The sequence below is a fragment of the Podarcis raffonei genome, chromosome 10 (genome assembly GCF_027172205.1).
Source record: "Podarcis raffonei isolate rPodRaf1 chromosome 10, rPodRaf1.pri, whole genome shotgun sequence".
In the NCBI taxonomy this organism is placed as follows: Eukaryota; Metazoa; Chordata; class Lepidosauria; order Squamata; family Lacertidae; genus Podarcis; species Podarcis raffonei.
The window spans coordinates 17,005,158-17,022,440 of NC_070611.1; the positions used below are offsets into that span (position 1 = coordinate 17,005,158).

The 17,283-nt window shown below is 45.7% G+C and overlaps 1 protein-coding gene across 2 annotated transcripts in view; it reads right to left on the reverse strand.

Moving 5' to 3' along the window:
• Positions 1–6,311: 6,311 nt before the first annotated feature.
• The window catches only part of LOC128422646 (mitogen-activated protein kinase 12-like), a 43,904-nt gene continuing 32,932 nt past the window's right edge, over positions 6,312–17,283 (reverse strand). For both annotated transcript variants that reach the window (XM_053406923.1, XM_053406925.1), the window contains exons 7-12: positions 13,471–13,585; positions 11,629–11,700; positions 10,463–10,542; positions 10,119–10,197; positions 8,045–8,218; positions 6,312–6,502 (exon numbers count right to left, since the gene is read on the reverse strand). In XM_053406923.1, the coding sequence (XP_053262898.1) occupies positions 6,432–6,502; positions 8,045–8,218; positions 10,119–10,197; positions 10,463–10,542; positions 11,629–11,700; positions 13,471–13,585 (591 nt within the window). In that variant the 3' untranslated portion in view covers positions 6,312–6,431. The remainder of the gene's footprint in view (positions 6,503–8,044; positions 8,219–10,118; positions 10,198–10,462; positions 10,543–11,628; positions 11,701–13,470; positions 13,586–17,283) is intronic.

The following is a 17,283-nucleotide window of genomic DNA, read 5'->3' on the forward strand; positions in this document are numbered from 1 at the left end:
GCCGAGATTATGGATAGAGTTGAACCCGTGTCAAGCTCCATGCGGCATGGGGCCCCCTCTATCTGTACGTCAACATAAATTTTCTCTACGTTGGGGTGGGGCAACTGGTATACCTGGAAGTCCGTGAGCTCTGTCGAGTTGCCTTGGTGCGTTGGGCCCCGGGACCTGGGGCTCTTGGATTGGTCATCTGATGCCTGGCGTCGGGTGGGCCGAGCCCGACACACCCGGGCGATGTGTCCCAATTTTCTGCACTGCCTGCACTCTGCGTTGCGGAAACGGCAGGTCCTCCTCTCGTGACTTTCTCCACAGCTTGCGCAGTTCCCTCCTTCTCGTCGAGGCAGCTGTGGTATGTGGGCTGCTTGAGTGCGCTGCTGTACTCGGTGCACCTCCTCCCTGTCGGATCCTGAGTCGTCGGTGAGGTCTTCGTGGTGGACCCTCGGTTGGGACAGCTGGCTCGGCCGTGCCTCTTGCGTCGACCTCTCGGCAGCTTCCGTTGCCAGGGCCTCCTCCAGAGCGACCTGGAACGTTAGGTCCTTCTTAGCGTAGAGGCGTCGTTGCAGCTTCTCATCCTTCAGGCCACCGACGAAGCGGTCACGAAGCATGTTCTCCAGCTCTGAGAAGTTGCAGAACCGGGCGGCTTGGCGGAGAGAGGTCACAAACCCAGTTATGGTTTCCCCAGGGGCTTGCCGCTTTGCGTAGAAGGCATTTCGACGAGCCACCACTGAGGGCTGCGGCGAAAAGTGCCCCTTCAGCTGTTCCATTATTGTTTTGTATGGAACAGTAGCGACGTCTTCAGGCGCAAGGAGAGCCCGGGCGATTTCAAACGTCTCCTCTCCGCAGACGCTGAAGAATATCGCCCTCTTCTTGGCGTCTTCTTCGTCGGTGACCCCTTTGGCTTCTAGGAGGAAGGTGAAACGGGAGGCGTACGCTTCCCAGTCTCCAGATGCTGGGTTGAATGGCGAGAAGCTGTTGTCGGTTGCCATTCTGAGTTCCTTGTGTCCCGGAGCTGAAGCCTGGATACACGGTGCGAGGCAGCGGTGCGGCAGGTGGCGGTGCTGCGGTGCTGTGTGTGGCAGTCAGCTCAGCGGGATCCCATCCTCGTCGCCAGTGAAATATACTCAGAGTCGCGAAGTGATTTCATGCTCTTTATTCAGCTCATAGTGGTGAGGAGGAATGAATGAAAGTCCCCTCAAAGTATCTGCTTTATATACATTATTTACACAATGGGCTGCACATGATTGGCTAATTCCGGAATTCTACTGTAAGCCAATCAGGTTGTGGATTCACTTCTATCTGGAGCATGATTGGGTAGTTCCTGCCAACCAATCATACTGCTGCATTGTTCTAGGACCAATCAGACTGCTGCATTCTGAATCCTATTGTTCTAGGACCAATCAGACTGCTGCCTTTTGGATCCTATTGTTCTAGGACCAATCAGACTGCTGCAGTTTGGATCCTATTCAACTCAGTACATAACATTATCAATGAATTTAGGCGAGAATCAAGCTCAGAGGCTGAAAGGAGCCAGTGTCAACAATTGTTTCCTGGCTTAAGAGATTAGGAACTGTCTGTCCCTAGGTGGAAATGCTAGCTTTATGTGCTGATATAACAACAGCATAGGTGGAGAACAGGAAAATCAGGTTTGCGTGCATGAAAGTGTCTTTCATGGAGGGTCCTTCATATCTAATCATACAGCTTATTCAATAAGTATGTCACAGCTCTAAGGAAGCTTTCCAAGAGAAAACCAAATAATAATAATAATAATAATAATAATAATAATAATTTATTTATACCCCGCCCATCTGGCTGAGTTTCCCCAGCCACTCTGGGAGGCTTCCAATCAAGTGTTAAAAACAATACAGCATTAAATATTAAGAACTTCCCTAAACAGGGCTGCCTTCAGATGTCTTTTAAAGATAGCTGCTTATTTCCTTCACATCTGAAGGGAGGGCGTTCCACAGGGCGGGCGCCACTACCGAGAAGGCCCTCTATCTGGTTCCCTGTAACCTCACTTCTCACAATGAGGGAACCGCCAGAAGACCCTCGGTGCTGGATCTCAGTGTCCGGGCTGAACGATGGGGGTGGAGACGCTCCTTCAGGTATACAGGACCGAGGCCGTTTAGGGCTTTAAAGGTCAGCACCAACATTTTGAATTGTGCTCGGAAACATACTGGGAGCCAATGCAGATCTCTCAGGACCGGTGTTATGTGGTCCCGGCGGCCACTCCCAGTCACCAGTCTAGCTGCTGCATTCTGGATTAATTGCAGTTTCCGGGTCACCTTCAAAGTTAGCCCCACGTAGAACGCATTGCAGTAGTCCAAGCGGGAGATAACTAGAGCATGCACCACTCTGGCAAGACAGTCCGCAGGCAGGTAGGGTCTCAGCCTGTGTACCAGATGGAGCTGGTAGACAGCCGCCCTGGACACAGAATTAACCTGTGCCTCCATGGACAGCTGTGAGTCCAAAATGACTCCCAGGCTGCGCACCTGGTCCTTCAGGGGCAAAGTTACCCCATTCAGGACTAGGGAGTCCCCCACACCAACCCGCCCTCGGTCCCCCCAAAACAGTACTTCTGTCTTGTCAGGATTCAACCTCAATCTGTTAGCCGCCATCCATCCTCCAACCGCCTCCAGGCACTCATACAGGACCTTCACCGCCTTCACTGGTTCTGATTTAAAATACTTTGAAATACTTGCCAGAGTACAGTGGAACGTTGGTTCTCGTATGGCTTAGCTGACAAACAAATTGGCTCCCAAATGCCGAGAACCCAGAAGTGAGTGTTCCGGTTTTCAAAAGTTTTTTGGAAGTTGAACATCCAATGCAGCTGTTGGCTATTGTTTCCGGGGCGCCGGCACTCATCGAAAGTCGTGCCTTGGTTTTTGAACGTTTCGGGAGTCGAACGGACTTCCGGAACGGATTAAGTTCAACAACCAAGGTTTCACTGTATAGCGAAACATGAGCAGGTTGCATCTGAGCCAATGGAGCGGGCAGGTTTCCCTGCAAAACCCTTCACCCCACCCCTCGCACTTTCGAGGACTCTGCAGGAACAATAGTGCTGTTAACACGCACCTGCCAATTTTACAAGGCAGTATAACGTACCGCATTTTTCGCTCTACAGGGCACACAGGACCATAGGGCGCACCTAGTTTTTTTTGGGGGGGGGAAATAAAGGAAAAAAAATTATTCGCCCCCCAGCCCCAAAGAGCAAAGAAGCCAAGACAGCCAGCGGGATTCATCCTGCTGGCTGTCTTGGCTTCCTCTTTAGCCACACACAACCTCTCCAGCCGGGAGAGGCTGTGCGCGGCTTTGGCTGTGCGCAGCTTTTGGCTTCGTTTTTTAGCCGCGAGGCTGGGGCGGGGGAAGCCCGAGCTTCCCCCAACCCCAGCCCCCAGAACGGGTCCGGGAGCGGGGGCGAGGTTGCACACAACCTCGCCTTCGCTCCCAGAGCTTGCTGCTATCCGCAAGCCTTCAGAGCCCGGCGGGAACTCCCTGCCCAAAGCCCGGGGTGCGCAGCCCGGGGTGCGGATAGCTTCCTGAAGCCTGGAGAGTGAGAGGGGTCAGTGCGCACCAACCCCTCTCACTCTCCAGGCTTCAGCAAAAGCCTGCATTTGCTCCATAGGACGCACACACATTTCCCCTTCATTTTTGGAGGGGGGAAAATTGCGTCCTATAGAGCAAAAAATACGGTAGCTTTCTGTCTTCCAATCGGGATGCTTGAGTATTTCAATCGCTCCAGAGTTTAGCACAAACATAGGTGATTCATGCCTGCCAGAAAACTTCCAGATTAGAATGTAGATCTGTGGATTAATTCACAGTTATATGAAGCTTTCCTCTGCATGGCCCAGTTAACTTAAGTTTTATGATGTGGTCCCAAGCGCTGCCTTTAAAAAAGAAAGGAATTTGTGTGAAGATGTTTGAGGAAGCAGCCATGCTGTCACTTCCTGAGTAATTGTGCAGAAAAACAAGATGGCTGCTTCTATGTACCAGTGGGAGCGATTATTGCCTTTCCTGTCCTTGCTAGGCTTGAAATTGAGGAGAGGAGAGAAGAAATAGGGCAGCCTTCAAGCTTCCTAGTAAAGAGTTACTTAAAAAAACCCTAAGATTTTTATTTAAAGTGAGTTTTTAAAAGGATTTCCCCATAAAATCCACCCAAATGGGATGGACTTCATGCACAACAGACATGAACCAACTTAGGTCCATTCTTACCCCTCAACCCTCCGGAGTAGGTTTTAGGGGCAGACATGAGGACACAAAAGTAGAGACATCACCTTGCCGACAAAGGTCCGTATAGTAAAAGCTATGGTTTTCCCAGTAGTGATGTATGGAAGTGAGAGCTGGACCATAAAGAAGGCTGATCGCCGAAGAATTGATGCTTTTGAATTATGGTGCTGGAGGAGACTCTTGAGAGTCCCATGGACTGCAAGAAGATCAAACCTATCCATTCTGAAGGAAAATATGCCCTGAGTGCTCACTGGAAGGACAGATCGTGAAGCTGAGGCTCCAATACTTTGGCCACCTCATGAGAAGAGAAGACTCCCTGGAAAAGACCCTGATGTTGGGAAAGATGGAGGGCACAAGGAGAAGGGGACGACAGAGGAACAGATGGTTGGACAGTGTTCTCGAAGCTACCAGCATAAGTTTGACCAAGCTGCGGGAGGCAGTGGAAGACAGAAGTGCCTGGCGTGGTCTGGTCCATGGGGTCACGAGGAGTCAGACACGACTAAACGACTAAACAACAACAGCAACAACAACATGAGGACACAGTGGGGGAATATTGGTGAAAATGGGTCTCCCGCCTCTGCCACAGGCCTCCATGGGATCCAATGGATCTGTGCGAGGGACACCATTGGATACAAGCCCCAGATTTATTCCATGGCATAATCTCTTATCAGCTGCCAGGCTAGGAAGTATCTCGATCTTAGTATTTGGAGAGCTGCTACCGGCTAGGGCAGGATTAGAGAGGCTGATGGATTTGACCTCGCACAAGTTGACCTATTGGGAGTTTTAAGAGCACATATTCTGCTATAGCAAATTGCTCCCCTGCTCTTTCAAAACGAGAATTTTGATTATGTTTCTGTGACTTTCTTTCCCTCTCCCAAAGAACTGTTTGTCAAGAAAACTGATGCCCTCCATTGGCCTCTCTCTCTCTCTTCGAAACAAACCTTCTGCGAATGCTTAAAGTAGGCTGTTTGGCAACGAGAACATAACATACTTTTCTTTCTTTTTTTTACACCATCTCAGTTTGAAAAGTGGTTGAGGAACTTCATTTCACACAATTGGTTTCTTGTCCATGCCAGCAAGTCCTGGTCTTGCTGCTACGGCAGGAATTGATGTAAATCGCTTAACGGCATGAAGGAATGGGTTTCTGTGTAGTCAGTTTAAAACTGACTCAACCCCCCCCTTTTCTTCTTTCTCCAAGAGAGCACTCTAAAATGCATAAAACTTGAGTTATTGAGCAAATGCATAACAAGGACACAGCTGTATAAACAAACTCTCTCCTTTATTAGTCACGGCAAGGGATGACCTTGGCTGTTCCAGTAGAACAGGGATGACACGTCTAGGTCTTATCTTATGTCCTGACCACACTGACGCACAGACCTCGTCTGGGAACAGCACCAGAGTGTGTTCTTGGAGATGGTGACCTCTTGCTCCAAGATAAGAATAGGAATAGGAATATCCTTTTATGGTCAGAAGTGCAGGAAGGAATATCCTTTTAAGGTCAGAAGTACAGGAAGGAATACCCTTTTATGGTTAAGAATACCGGAGCAGGAACATATGTGATGTCAACCTGCGTGTATAGGCTGACGTGATTGGATTCCTGGGGAAGGGGGAGAAGGTGCCTGGAGGATATATATATACTGCATGAAATTTCTCATTTCTTTGGACTTGCTGTGGACTGACCACGCAAGTGCCTTCTGCTATCCGGAGAGCAGAATAAACTCTTTCTTGGAATCAACCTCAGTGTCATTTGACTTCCCTCCTCCCTCCTGGGAGCAATGCAGACCCAATCGGTGAACTCCAATAAGGCTACAGGTAGAAAAAGGGTTCGGGTATCCATGTGAACACATTCCAGCAATGTTTCCTAAATGAAAAACGTGGCGTGTGAAGCAGCCCACCGGAAATGGTAGCTATACAGAGAACCTGTAACATGTTGTGAGAGCTTTGGGGTTGTGAGAGAGGGAAATACATACTCTAAGGTATAAGCATTGTGCGGCAGAAACAAAATATTCACCCAGTCGTGGTGTGTTGCTTATGATGGCATTAGGTTCCTAGCAGAAGTCCGGAATGCAAATATTCCCTCAGAATACAGGTTAGACAGATTACATCCAGTTTATTTATAAAAAGGTTTGTACAATTAAATTATATATATATTTAAAATTTTACACCCTCCTTCCTTCATGTGATTTCTAAGGAAATTGGTCCCTGTGGTTTTACACTGCTGTCTCTTTCGACTCGGGCAACTGCGGAGGCTTAAAGTTTGTCACTTCTTTGAATGTGATGCCTGGGGAAAAAAGAAAGAGAAAGAATTGCTTTCACATTCAGAGGAATAATGACTCGCATCCCTATTTCTTATTGTGAAGTACCATCAGACAGGGAAAATATCCCACCCCCATCATCGACAGTGTGAGAGCCTCTGATTTAGCTATAATTAATTATATGTTAATAATATCTATATCAGGCATAGGCAAACTCGGCCCTCCAGATGTTGTGGGACTACAATTCCCATCATCCCTGACCACTGGGCCTGTTAGCTAGGGAGTTGTAGTCCCAAAACATCTAGAGGGCCGAGTTTGCCTATGCCTGATCTATATCTTCATTATTACCTATAATATTATATCTATATCTATCTATCTATCTATCTATCTATCTATCTATCTATCTATCATCTATCTATCTATCTATCTATCTATCATCTATCTATCTAGCTATCTATCTATATCTATATCTATATCATCTATATCTATATCTATATCTATATCATCTATATCTATATAACATATTAAAGGTATTACAACAGGTCAGACTGGCTTGACGAATCAACAGCAGCAAAACCAAAACCATGCAAGAGGAAACATGACAATTGAGTGGAGAGCCATAACTCAAGCTGTCAAGCACAGACTTTGCAAATAGAAGATGCCAGATCCTATCTCAGGCATATCTTCTTAAAATTGCAGAAATTAGGGCTCAGAATTAGGGCTTAAGACAGGAAGCTGTCCTAATGGAAATTGTCTACAATGGTTTTCTACATTACGTCTGCCATTCTTAGGCCAGTGATGGAAAACCTGTGCCTCTCCAGATGTTACTGGATATAGCTGCCATCATCCTAACTATTGGTCATGCTGGCTAGGGCTGATGGGGGTCAGAGTCCAATTGCACCTGATGTCCATAGATTCCCCATCCCTGGCCTAAGACCTGTTTCCCAAATGTGGGTCTCCAGCTGTTTTTGGACTACAGTTCCCATCATCCCTGACAGCTGGTCCTGATAGCTAGGGATGATGGGAGTTGTAGTCCAAAAACAGCTGGAGACCCAAGCTTGGGAAACAGTGAAGTAGGCAATATGTGGATTAGCAGTCTGATTTGTTGCACAATACAAATGTTGATAAATAGGTGATGAACATGGGAGAACGGGAGTAGAATGGAAAGGAAAACTATACAGAACCAATGAGGGCTGGAGGGGGGAGGACACATATAGAAATTCACTGCATCGGATTTCTAAATTCACCTGAAGCATATTTTAATTACAGTGGTACCTCAGGTTAAGTACTTAATTCGTTCCGGAGGTCCGTTCTTAACCTGAAACTGTTCTTAACCGGAAGCACCACTTTAGCTAATGGGGCCTCCTGCTGCCGCCACGCCGCAGGAGCACTATTTCTGTTCTCATCCTGAAGCAAAGTTCTTAACCTGAAGCACTATTTCTGGGTTAGCGGAGTCTGTAACCTGAAGCGTATGTAACCCGAGGTCCCACTGTATAAGCCTATTTTCCCAAGAGCCCATAGATGTTTTCTGTCCTAGCCTGAAGATTGCCAAAATGTACCAAACGTACATTTCCACTCATCCAGGGGCAGGTCCATGTTGTCAAAAGTGTCGTCGTATTTCTCTGCTTCGGTTTCCTCTTCAGGATCATGAATGGCTTCAAAGTAAGGATGTGCTAAAGCTTCTGCAGCCGTCACTCTCTTCTCTGCGTCTAACACCAACATCTTCTCCAAAAGGTTCACAGCTGGATCAACAAAGGAGAGGGAAAGCACTAAGACCCAGCACGGAACATAATGATTTTAATTTTCTGGCAGCAGGTCAGGTTTAAGGAAATAATACTGAGCTTAACTATGCTAATGGACGATCATATAGATCAGGAGTGGCTTTTGCATTTTCAGAGGCCACTCAGTTCCTTGGGATAGAAACAAATTCATCCAGTGCTATACCAGCTGCACTGGTTCCTGGTTGAGTACAGCAGTGTTCCCCAACCTTGGGGCTCCAGCTGTTTTTGGACTACAACTCCCATCATCCCTCGCTAGCAAGACCAGTGGTCAAGGATGATGGGAATTGTAGTCCAAAAACAGCTGGAGGCCCAAGGTTGGGGAACACTGGAGTACAGGGTCAGGTTTAAGGTGCTGCTTTTAACCTTTAAAGCCCTATACAGCCTAGGACCCTTGTACTTATAGGACCGCCTCTCCTGGTTCACCCTGCGGAGGACCTTAAGGTCCACAATCAATCATACTTTGGAGGTCCCGGGCCTCAAGGAGCTTAGACTGGCCTCGACCAGGGCCAGAGCCTTTTCAGCTGTGGTCCCAGCCTGGTGGAATGCTCTGTCGCAAGAGACCAGGGCCCTGTGGGATCTGACATCTTTCCGCAGGGCCTGCAAGATGGAGCTGTTGCACCAGGCCTTTGGTCGGGACCCAGTCTGACCCCCTTCCTTCTTCCCTCTTTCTATGGGACCCTGCATGTAAGTGGCCTCTCGGCTCCTTCTATCGGCCCACATGGGACCAGCACAGGTGACCAGGCCTGGTGAACATTTAATATTCCTTACCCCTATGGTTGTGATTCGTGGGTTCCCACCTGATTTGATTTTAAATGTGATTTTGAACTGTATTTTAATCAATCGTTTGATTTTTTTTTAATGTATTATGTATTTGGTGTTAGCCACCCTGAGCCCAGTCTTGGCCAGGGAGGGCAGGGTATAAATAAAATTATTATTATTATTATTATTGTTAGGTACGCCTAGAAGGAAAAGCGTATCCTTACAAATCACGAAAGTAGGGACAGCATGAGGCCATTAGGGTAGGAAGGGGAAGGGATTGCTAAAACAACAAGAGAGATTTTGCAGCTTTGTTGACTTTCTGGAATACTCGATATAGCTATATAATAAAAAGAATATGATATAAAGTTGGCTTCACGTTATTTCTCTGAGTAGCTACTGGTGCAATATTACAATAAAACCAAAGAGATGAAGTATGGAAACTGTCGCATAGCTTTTGAAAATATTTATTTCTGCCTTACTAATGAAACAGGGACGCGGGTGGCGCTGTGGTCTAAACCACCGAGCCTAGGGCTTGCCAATCGGAAGGTCGGCGGTTCGAATCCCCGCGACAGGGTGAGCTCCCATTGCTCTGTCCCAGCTCCTGCCAACCTAGCAGTTCAAAAGCACATCAAAGTGCAAGTAGATAAATAGGTACTGCTCTGGCGGGAAGGTAAATGGCGTTTCCGTGGGCTGCTCTGGTTTCGCCAGAAGCAGCTTAAGTCATGCTGGCCACATGACCTGGAAAAACTGTCTGCGGACAAACGTTGGCTCCCTCGGCCACTAAAGCGAGATGAGTGCCGCAGTCCCAGAGTCGTTTGTGACTGGACTTAACTGTCAGGGGTCCTTTACCTTTTAATGAAACAGTAACATTCTCTTACAACACACCTTGCTTAAAAGTTGGCCATCCTAATGGGAGATGGATTAATTCTGGTGGGGATAAATATCTTGTACAGAGGAATTTTCAGATAGCAGCAAAATTATTGGAAAAGCTTGTTAGAAAAGGACAGAAAGTATCTGTCCAACTTCAATTAAACTTAATTGTTCACTGCCATGCTACACCACACAGCTTCATTATTCGTGACGTGCATCTATATTTACTTACCTAAAGGATTTGCATACTTCAAGATAGCAGCAAAGTCTTTTTTCTGCACTTTTGGAAGGCTTTTGATATAGTTTTTTGCCTTGAAAGAAGCCAAAACAGGATGTTAACATTTACAATAAAGAAATGACATCTAATTTAGTCTCAGTGCTATCCATGGAGTACAAATTCAGTTGTGTCTCAGACTACTACATAATAATAAAAACGATCTTCCAAAACAAAGGTACAATGAAAATTACTATGATAAAGCATATATGCCGTCTCCCACCTGAACTGGTGCAATCCACATGACATTTCTGAATCTCTACTTTGTCCTTAAGAAATCAGAGAAATCAAGAGCTACTTACATCTTGGCTTTGCAGTTTCTGAACAAAATCTTGCGTTGGTGTGCCTGTTACTTTCATTATTTCTGTGAGCTGGTCCAGGTCTGAATGCCAAAGTTAGGAGTCAAATCTTCAGTATGTATGTCAAAATAAAAAAGCATGTTGTAACAGATCTGGTTTTTCTTGCTGTTAATACTCGAACATACAACACGTGTAAAAAGGAGAGGTGTTTTAGATGGTCTTGGCTTCCACATACCAAAGTCTACCTGTCTCTTATACCTTCTCAAAACCACAGCTGGCTAAGGATAACCTCTGAATACCATTCAGAGATAGCAATGGGGAGGACACTTCATAGCTCAGCTTTGGACCTGACAGTATCACAGAAAAACATGTTTGTACAAAGACTTGAATGAGATTATCACCCCTCTTTTTTTGTCCATTCCGGGTCGCCCAGCCACTGCCACAGGGTCCTTTCTCTTGGCAGATCAAGATGAGCAGGTGACAGCAAAGGCTGCAAGGCTTTTAGCTGGGGCAATCAGAATAAGACCCACCATTTGACTATTAATTCAAAACCCTAAAATGTATTTTATAGAATTGACTTTTTATTTCTATTCTTTGTATATCGTATTGCTGTTTTATTGCTATGGCCAATGGCTGATGCAAATAAAGATTCATTCATTCATTCATTCATTCATTCATGTTTCCACAAGCTTTTATAAGCCACATTAGAGCTCAAGATAGTTTTACACTTATCTTTCAAAACTGGTTATAAGAACTTTCTGCAAGTTTTGACGGCAGCCTTCCTTAGCTTTAGCTGTCCCTTACTTTCAGTAATACTTGCTGAGCTTCTATGTTGTCCCACAGCAGGGAAGGAAGGGACAGATATGAAGTTGTAAAGCATAGCTGGCAACCAAGTATATATGATAAACTGAAAAAACCAGCCCTGCGTGCCAGGGAGTCTTACAAATTTGAATTTCTACTTGCAATTAGTAATGCAAAGCAGCCGTGATGTACTATTAAGTTTCCCTCTTTGCAAATTTTGGCCAAAACACAAACGTAAAAACATTTGGAAGCAAGAAGCTAAAGGGATAATTATTTGTTTAAAGTGTTTCTGAACTCGCACACTTTTGACACCCAGATTCTTACATACTTCTACATCTTAATGCCAAGTGTTCGCCGTGAAAGGATACGATCGTTGCCTTTGAAGAGAGGCCTTCCTGTGATCATTTCAGCCATGATGCAGCCCACTGACCAGATGTCAACTGAAATACAGCAAATGGTTACGTTAAATTGCTGTGCGAGACCTTTTAAGTTCAGCTTATGCCTGTGCTTTATGCAGAAAAACAAATCCTTTTAGAGGCAAGGCACATAAAGTATTTTGGTTTGCAATTGCAAAATGTGCATTTGGTTTCTGCAAGAGGAGTAGCTCCTTGACATAACCCAATGTGTGCTTTTGGGGGAGCTGTGGAGGACTGGATTACAAATGTTCCTTTTCTACTTTCAAGAGTGAGCAACTATGGACGAACGCAGCAAGTTATGATTCTGAATTGGGGCCTGTGGCGTTTGCCTCCTAGGTGGGTCATAAGGAAAGGGTTAAATGAGTGTGAAGTTATTGGCCAGTGGGAACCCAAGGGGAGGAGTTAGAGTTAGAGTTGGAGTTGTGTGGAAGTCAGTTGAGAGTTGGGAGGTAGAGAAGGAAGAGGGAGGATAAGTCTGTGGGTTGGTCGAGTTGTGTTGTGAGAGAGTGAGAGGAACTGTTAGGTGGAGTCAGATAGATAGTTGGGATAATCAGTTTGAAGTTGTTAGGAACGTATAGGTCAGTAAAGAAACTAGGATTAAGAAACTGACAAGAAAAATTAACTGAAACCTTAAACTTGTTCATGCTTATAAAAATAAACTTGATTATTTGTTAATGTTAACAACTGTCTGGACTCTGTGTGTACCCAAGAGAAACGGGTTGGTGGCAGTGAAGAGGCAATCACAGTGGTGGCACAGGGAAGGGATCAATAGACCGTCAAACGTCCGGGGACCCTGTGTGATCGCCACAGGGCCATCCACTGTTGTCATTTATTTAATACACCTCATCATTTCTCTATGGAGCTCAAGGTCGGGGGTCAGCAAACTTTTTCAGCAGGGGACCAGTCCACTGTCCCTCAGACCTTGTGGGGGGCCGGACTATATTTTGAAAAAAATATATGAATGAATTCCTATGCATCACAAATAACCCAGAGATGCATTTTAAATAAAAGGTCTCATTCTACTCATGTAAAAACATGCTGATTCCCGGACTGTCCCCGGGCCGGATTTAGAAGGCGATTAGGCTGGATCCAGCCCCCGGACCTTAGTTTGCCTACCCATGCTCTAGGTCAGCGGTTCTCAACCTGTGGGTCCCCAGATCTTGTTGGACTACAACTCCCACCATCCCTAGCTAGCAAGGCCAGAGCTCAGGGATGATGGGAGTTGTAGTCCAACAACATCTGGGGACCCACAGGTTGAGAACCGCTGGACTACAGGAAAGGGTGGACCAATACTGGAGGCAGGAACAGCTTAATAATAACAACAATGATGATGATGATGATGATGGTTTGGTCAAGCAGATGGCTATAGGAACAGGAGTATCTGCCAGACTGTATCTATTGCCTGGGACTGAAGTTGTTCTAGGAAGTTAATAAGGACACTGAGACCATGAGAAGGCAGGCTGAAAGCCAGGCATACCCTGAGGTAGCTAGATTACCTTGGAACCCATGAATGGTAGAAAACATTCCTTGATTTCCCGAGGGAAAGCTGGAATTGTTTCTCAAGACACCTGGAAGGCCTCCACGGAAGTTAACAGCTGCCCTCATTTTTGTTCCAGATATAAACAGACTGAGAATTGCAATTAGCACAACAGAGATCAGGGGATTATGTACAAAGCAATACCCCTTTGGTTGGTATTCCGAGAGACAAATATAAGCACAGGGTGGCTTTGTGTAATGATGCCACTAGAAGAGCTCAAGTTACAGTGTTAATCTGAGCACAAACACGACAATTACCTGTTTGTGTATAATGCATCCAGTTAAGTATAACTTCTGGGGCTCTGTACCATCTGGTAACCACGTAGCCAGTCATCTCGCTATCTGTATGCCTTGCTAGCCCAAAATCCAGAATCTGTTACAGGGGAACCAAAGATGCATTCAATTTGCAACTCCAAATTAGTCATAAACAAATTGAAAACAGGGATGGCAGAGAAGCAGAACGCGTTAAACCGATGTTCTGGCACTGCAATTGAAAAAAGCACATTGGTAATAAACATGCAAAATTACACTCCTGATTGCTATTATAATGCTGGGGAGGAAACGGTGCTGTTGCGCTCTGTTAAGCAAGAAGAAAAATACTTTTCTTCTTCGCTAAGAGGTCTGGATCGAGGGCTCTGTCCCAGCATCTGTTTTCAAAGCCAGAATATATGAAGCGAAAGGAAAATTAATCACTTTGAATGATGGTTTAAAGACCTATGGGGCTAAGATTCATGCTATGATAATTGGGTTGAGAAATAAGGGGCAAAATTTCTCCCTTTTCCTGCTGCAGCCCCTAGCACCCCCGTTTCAGAGGGGAGAAAACAGCAAAGACCTGATGAAGAGAGCACAACAGAGGATATATTTTCTGAGAATCCTCCAGAAAAACAATCTCTCAAAGGACCTGTTGATGGCATTTTACCATTGTACTGTTGAGAGTGTATTAACTTATGGTCTCTGTGTGTGGTTTGGGAGCTGCACAGTCAGGGGAAAAACAATGCTGTCCAGGGTTGTAAAGACTGCGGAGAGAATAATTGGGTGCACTCTTCCCACCTTGGATCAAATCTACGCTTCCAGGTGCCATAAGAAAGCTGCAGAGATAGCGCAGGATAGTGCACACCCCGGAAATGATCTCTTTCAGCTTCTGCCTTCTGGAAGAAGGTACAGGGTTATAAAGACTAGGACTAGCCGCCTGAGAAACAGTTTCTATCCAAATGCGATTTTGGTTTTAAACGCAGTATAAGGAGTCTCTATGGGAGTGTGTTGTATTTTAAAAATGGGGTATCAGAGTTTTTAGGGGGCTAACCAGGTTGGGATAGCAGGCTTGCTGGTTTCGAATGTCTTATGTAGATTTCCCCCCCCCCCCCATTTCGTTGTTCTGTATGGGACAATGACAATAAAGAGTATCGTATCGTATTGTGGGATCCTGTGGAAAAGCCAGAATGTGGAAGGAAGGTGGTGCAGGGAGAATTAGTGGAGATCACCTCTCTTCCTCTCGCATTAAAAGATGTTGCCGATAGATCGCCATTGCTTACTTAGCACCAACTAGGCAAAGAAATGTTAGTCATGGGTCCCAGGAATGGTGGCAAGGTGCATTCTATACTTCTACTCTTAAATCTCTTATTTTAAAAAGACCATACTCTGGGTGATGGGAACCATGCGTATCCACCAATATCTATGAGGTTGTGTGTAGGGATGATCGCGGAGTGGGGAGTGGGGTCCGGAGGGAGCACACTCCCCACCCGCAGGCAGCCTCAGTCTGCCTGCACGCGTGACCTTGGGGTGCGGAGCACACACACCCCTCACAGACAAAGCCATGCCTGTCTGAACACTGTTGCCTCTGTCTAACCTTCTGTGGTCTCAGTAGTCTGCGGTGCCCTGTCTGTAACCTTTGTCTCTGAGACCTTTTGTCTCCTTTGTCATACACTGTGCAAGGGGAAAATGACGCGGTGGAAACAGGTGCCAAAATAATTTTGTACCACCCCACGATCTCGGGACCGGAAGATGTGTAAAGGTCACAGCCCAAAATGTATCTGCCTGGTTTGCATATTTGTCTCAAAAAAAGGAGGCTCCACAGGGCTGGCCGGCAGCTTGCATGCAGCTCACCTGTGCGCAGCTCACCTGCATTATCAACTCCTGCCTCATGTCCATCACTTCAGTTGTGTGTACATGCTTTCCCACTGCACCCAGTTCGATACTTATTTATGGAGGTTTGTGCTCACAGACACTATGAGATGGTCACCAGTGGTTGACAGCATCAGGCCGTTAAGCACGCAAAGGAATCTTAAACACTGTTGCACTCTCTGTTGCAAGAAGTCCCAGGGCAGGATCCTTTCATAACTTGCAGAGGCTACTTTAAAATAAAAGGATAGCAGTCTGAGGCTGTATATGCAATAAGCATCATTTTGCCTGGTGCTCTGCAAACTGTCGCTGAAGCACAGGCTGCAGTTAGTTGCAAGGATTTAAAACGCAGTTACACCAGATCTGTGTAATATGATTACAAAGGCTGGCTGCAGTCACAAGCCCTTCAACCCTTCGGTTAAGAGACGGTAATTTTTCCACAGGGCTTACGCTTCACTCTTAAAATGTTTCAGGGTTAATAAGGTCTGCTTGTTTTGACAGCAGTGTTTTACACTACAATTCTGTCACAGATAATAGGTCTGTGGAGCATTGCTGATTTCTTAGAAGATGAATGTGCGACAAAGCAAAGTCTCCTCTTGGGAACTGAACGGTGTTTTTAAAGCATGAACCGTCAATTACTCAAACTTCCTTGCATTAAAAAAATAAAATAAATCAATTTTGTAAATCTTAAGTTTCCTATCTCTGTGTCAGCTGTAGTCTATTTTTAGGTCAAAATCTGATGTTTTAACCTTGGGTGTCAAGCAGGAAGGTTCCTGCTGAAACAATTAATTTCATTATTTATTATTTTATTTTATTTATTATTTATTTATTTCATATTTTGCTAAGGTCTGATTTCATAGGATGGGGAACCACTTAACTGCTAAATCTACACAATGTAGATTTCTTTGGTGATCACTCATAGCTGAGTAAGATTGTCTTCCATAAACACAGTTTTAACAGTGGTTCCACAAGTGACTGTGGAGGCCAATTCTGGATCCACACATCCTTCCACAGTGGGGACATTGGTTTCCGGGTGGGAGTTGATCATGGTGAGGGTTTGCCAAGCGTGCCTTCCTCTTAGCACGTTTCTCCCTTTCGTCCTGAGTTTGAGTGTCTTCAAAACCCATGACACCTTTCTCCAATTGGAGCGTTTGCAGGCCAGTGTTTCCCAGTTGTTTATACCACATTTATTTTAGATTTGCCTTGAGAGAGTGTTTGAACCGCTGTCGTTAACCACCAGCATGACACTTTCCTTTTTAAAGTCTGGAATAGAGTAGTTGCTTTGGAAGACGATGATCAGGCATCCGCACAACATGACCAGTCCAACGAAATTGATGTTGAAGAATCATCGCTTCGACACTTGTGATCTTTGCTTCTTCCAGTACACTGGCATTAGTTCGCCTATCTTCCAAAGTTTACAGGCGACTCCCCAATGACACAGGTTTATGTTCTGGTTTCCCCGCTTGCTAAGTGAAAATCACCTAAGTGGAGACCACCCTCTAAGCACTCTTTAAATGCCATTCCTGCCAGTCTCTCTCCAATCCAAGAAATAAATACAGTGGTACTTTGGGTTACATACGCTTCAGGTTACAGACTCCGCTAACCCAGAAATAATGCTTCAGGTTAAGAACTTTGCTTCAGGATGAGAACAGAAATTGTGCTCCGGCAGCATCGCAGCAGCAGGAGGCCCCATTAGCTAAAGTGGTGCTTCAGGTTAAGAACAGTTTCAGGTTAAGTACAGACCTCCAGAACAAATTAAGTACTTAACCCGAGGTACCACTGTAAATACTTGTTCTTGTGCAGAGGAATGAGCTGCATTGGCCACGACCACGCAAATCGCTGGGGGCAAACTGCCTCAGCTCCCTCAGCGGGAGCGGCGGCAATTTCACCCCGATGCCTTGGCAGGGCTGGGGCTGATGCAGTTTGTTCTTCTCTCCATGCACCGGGCACTGG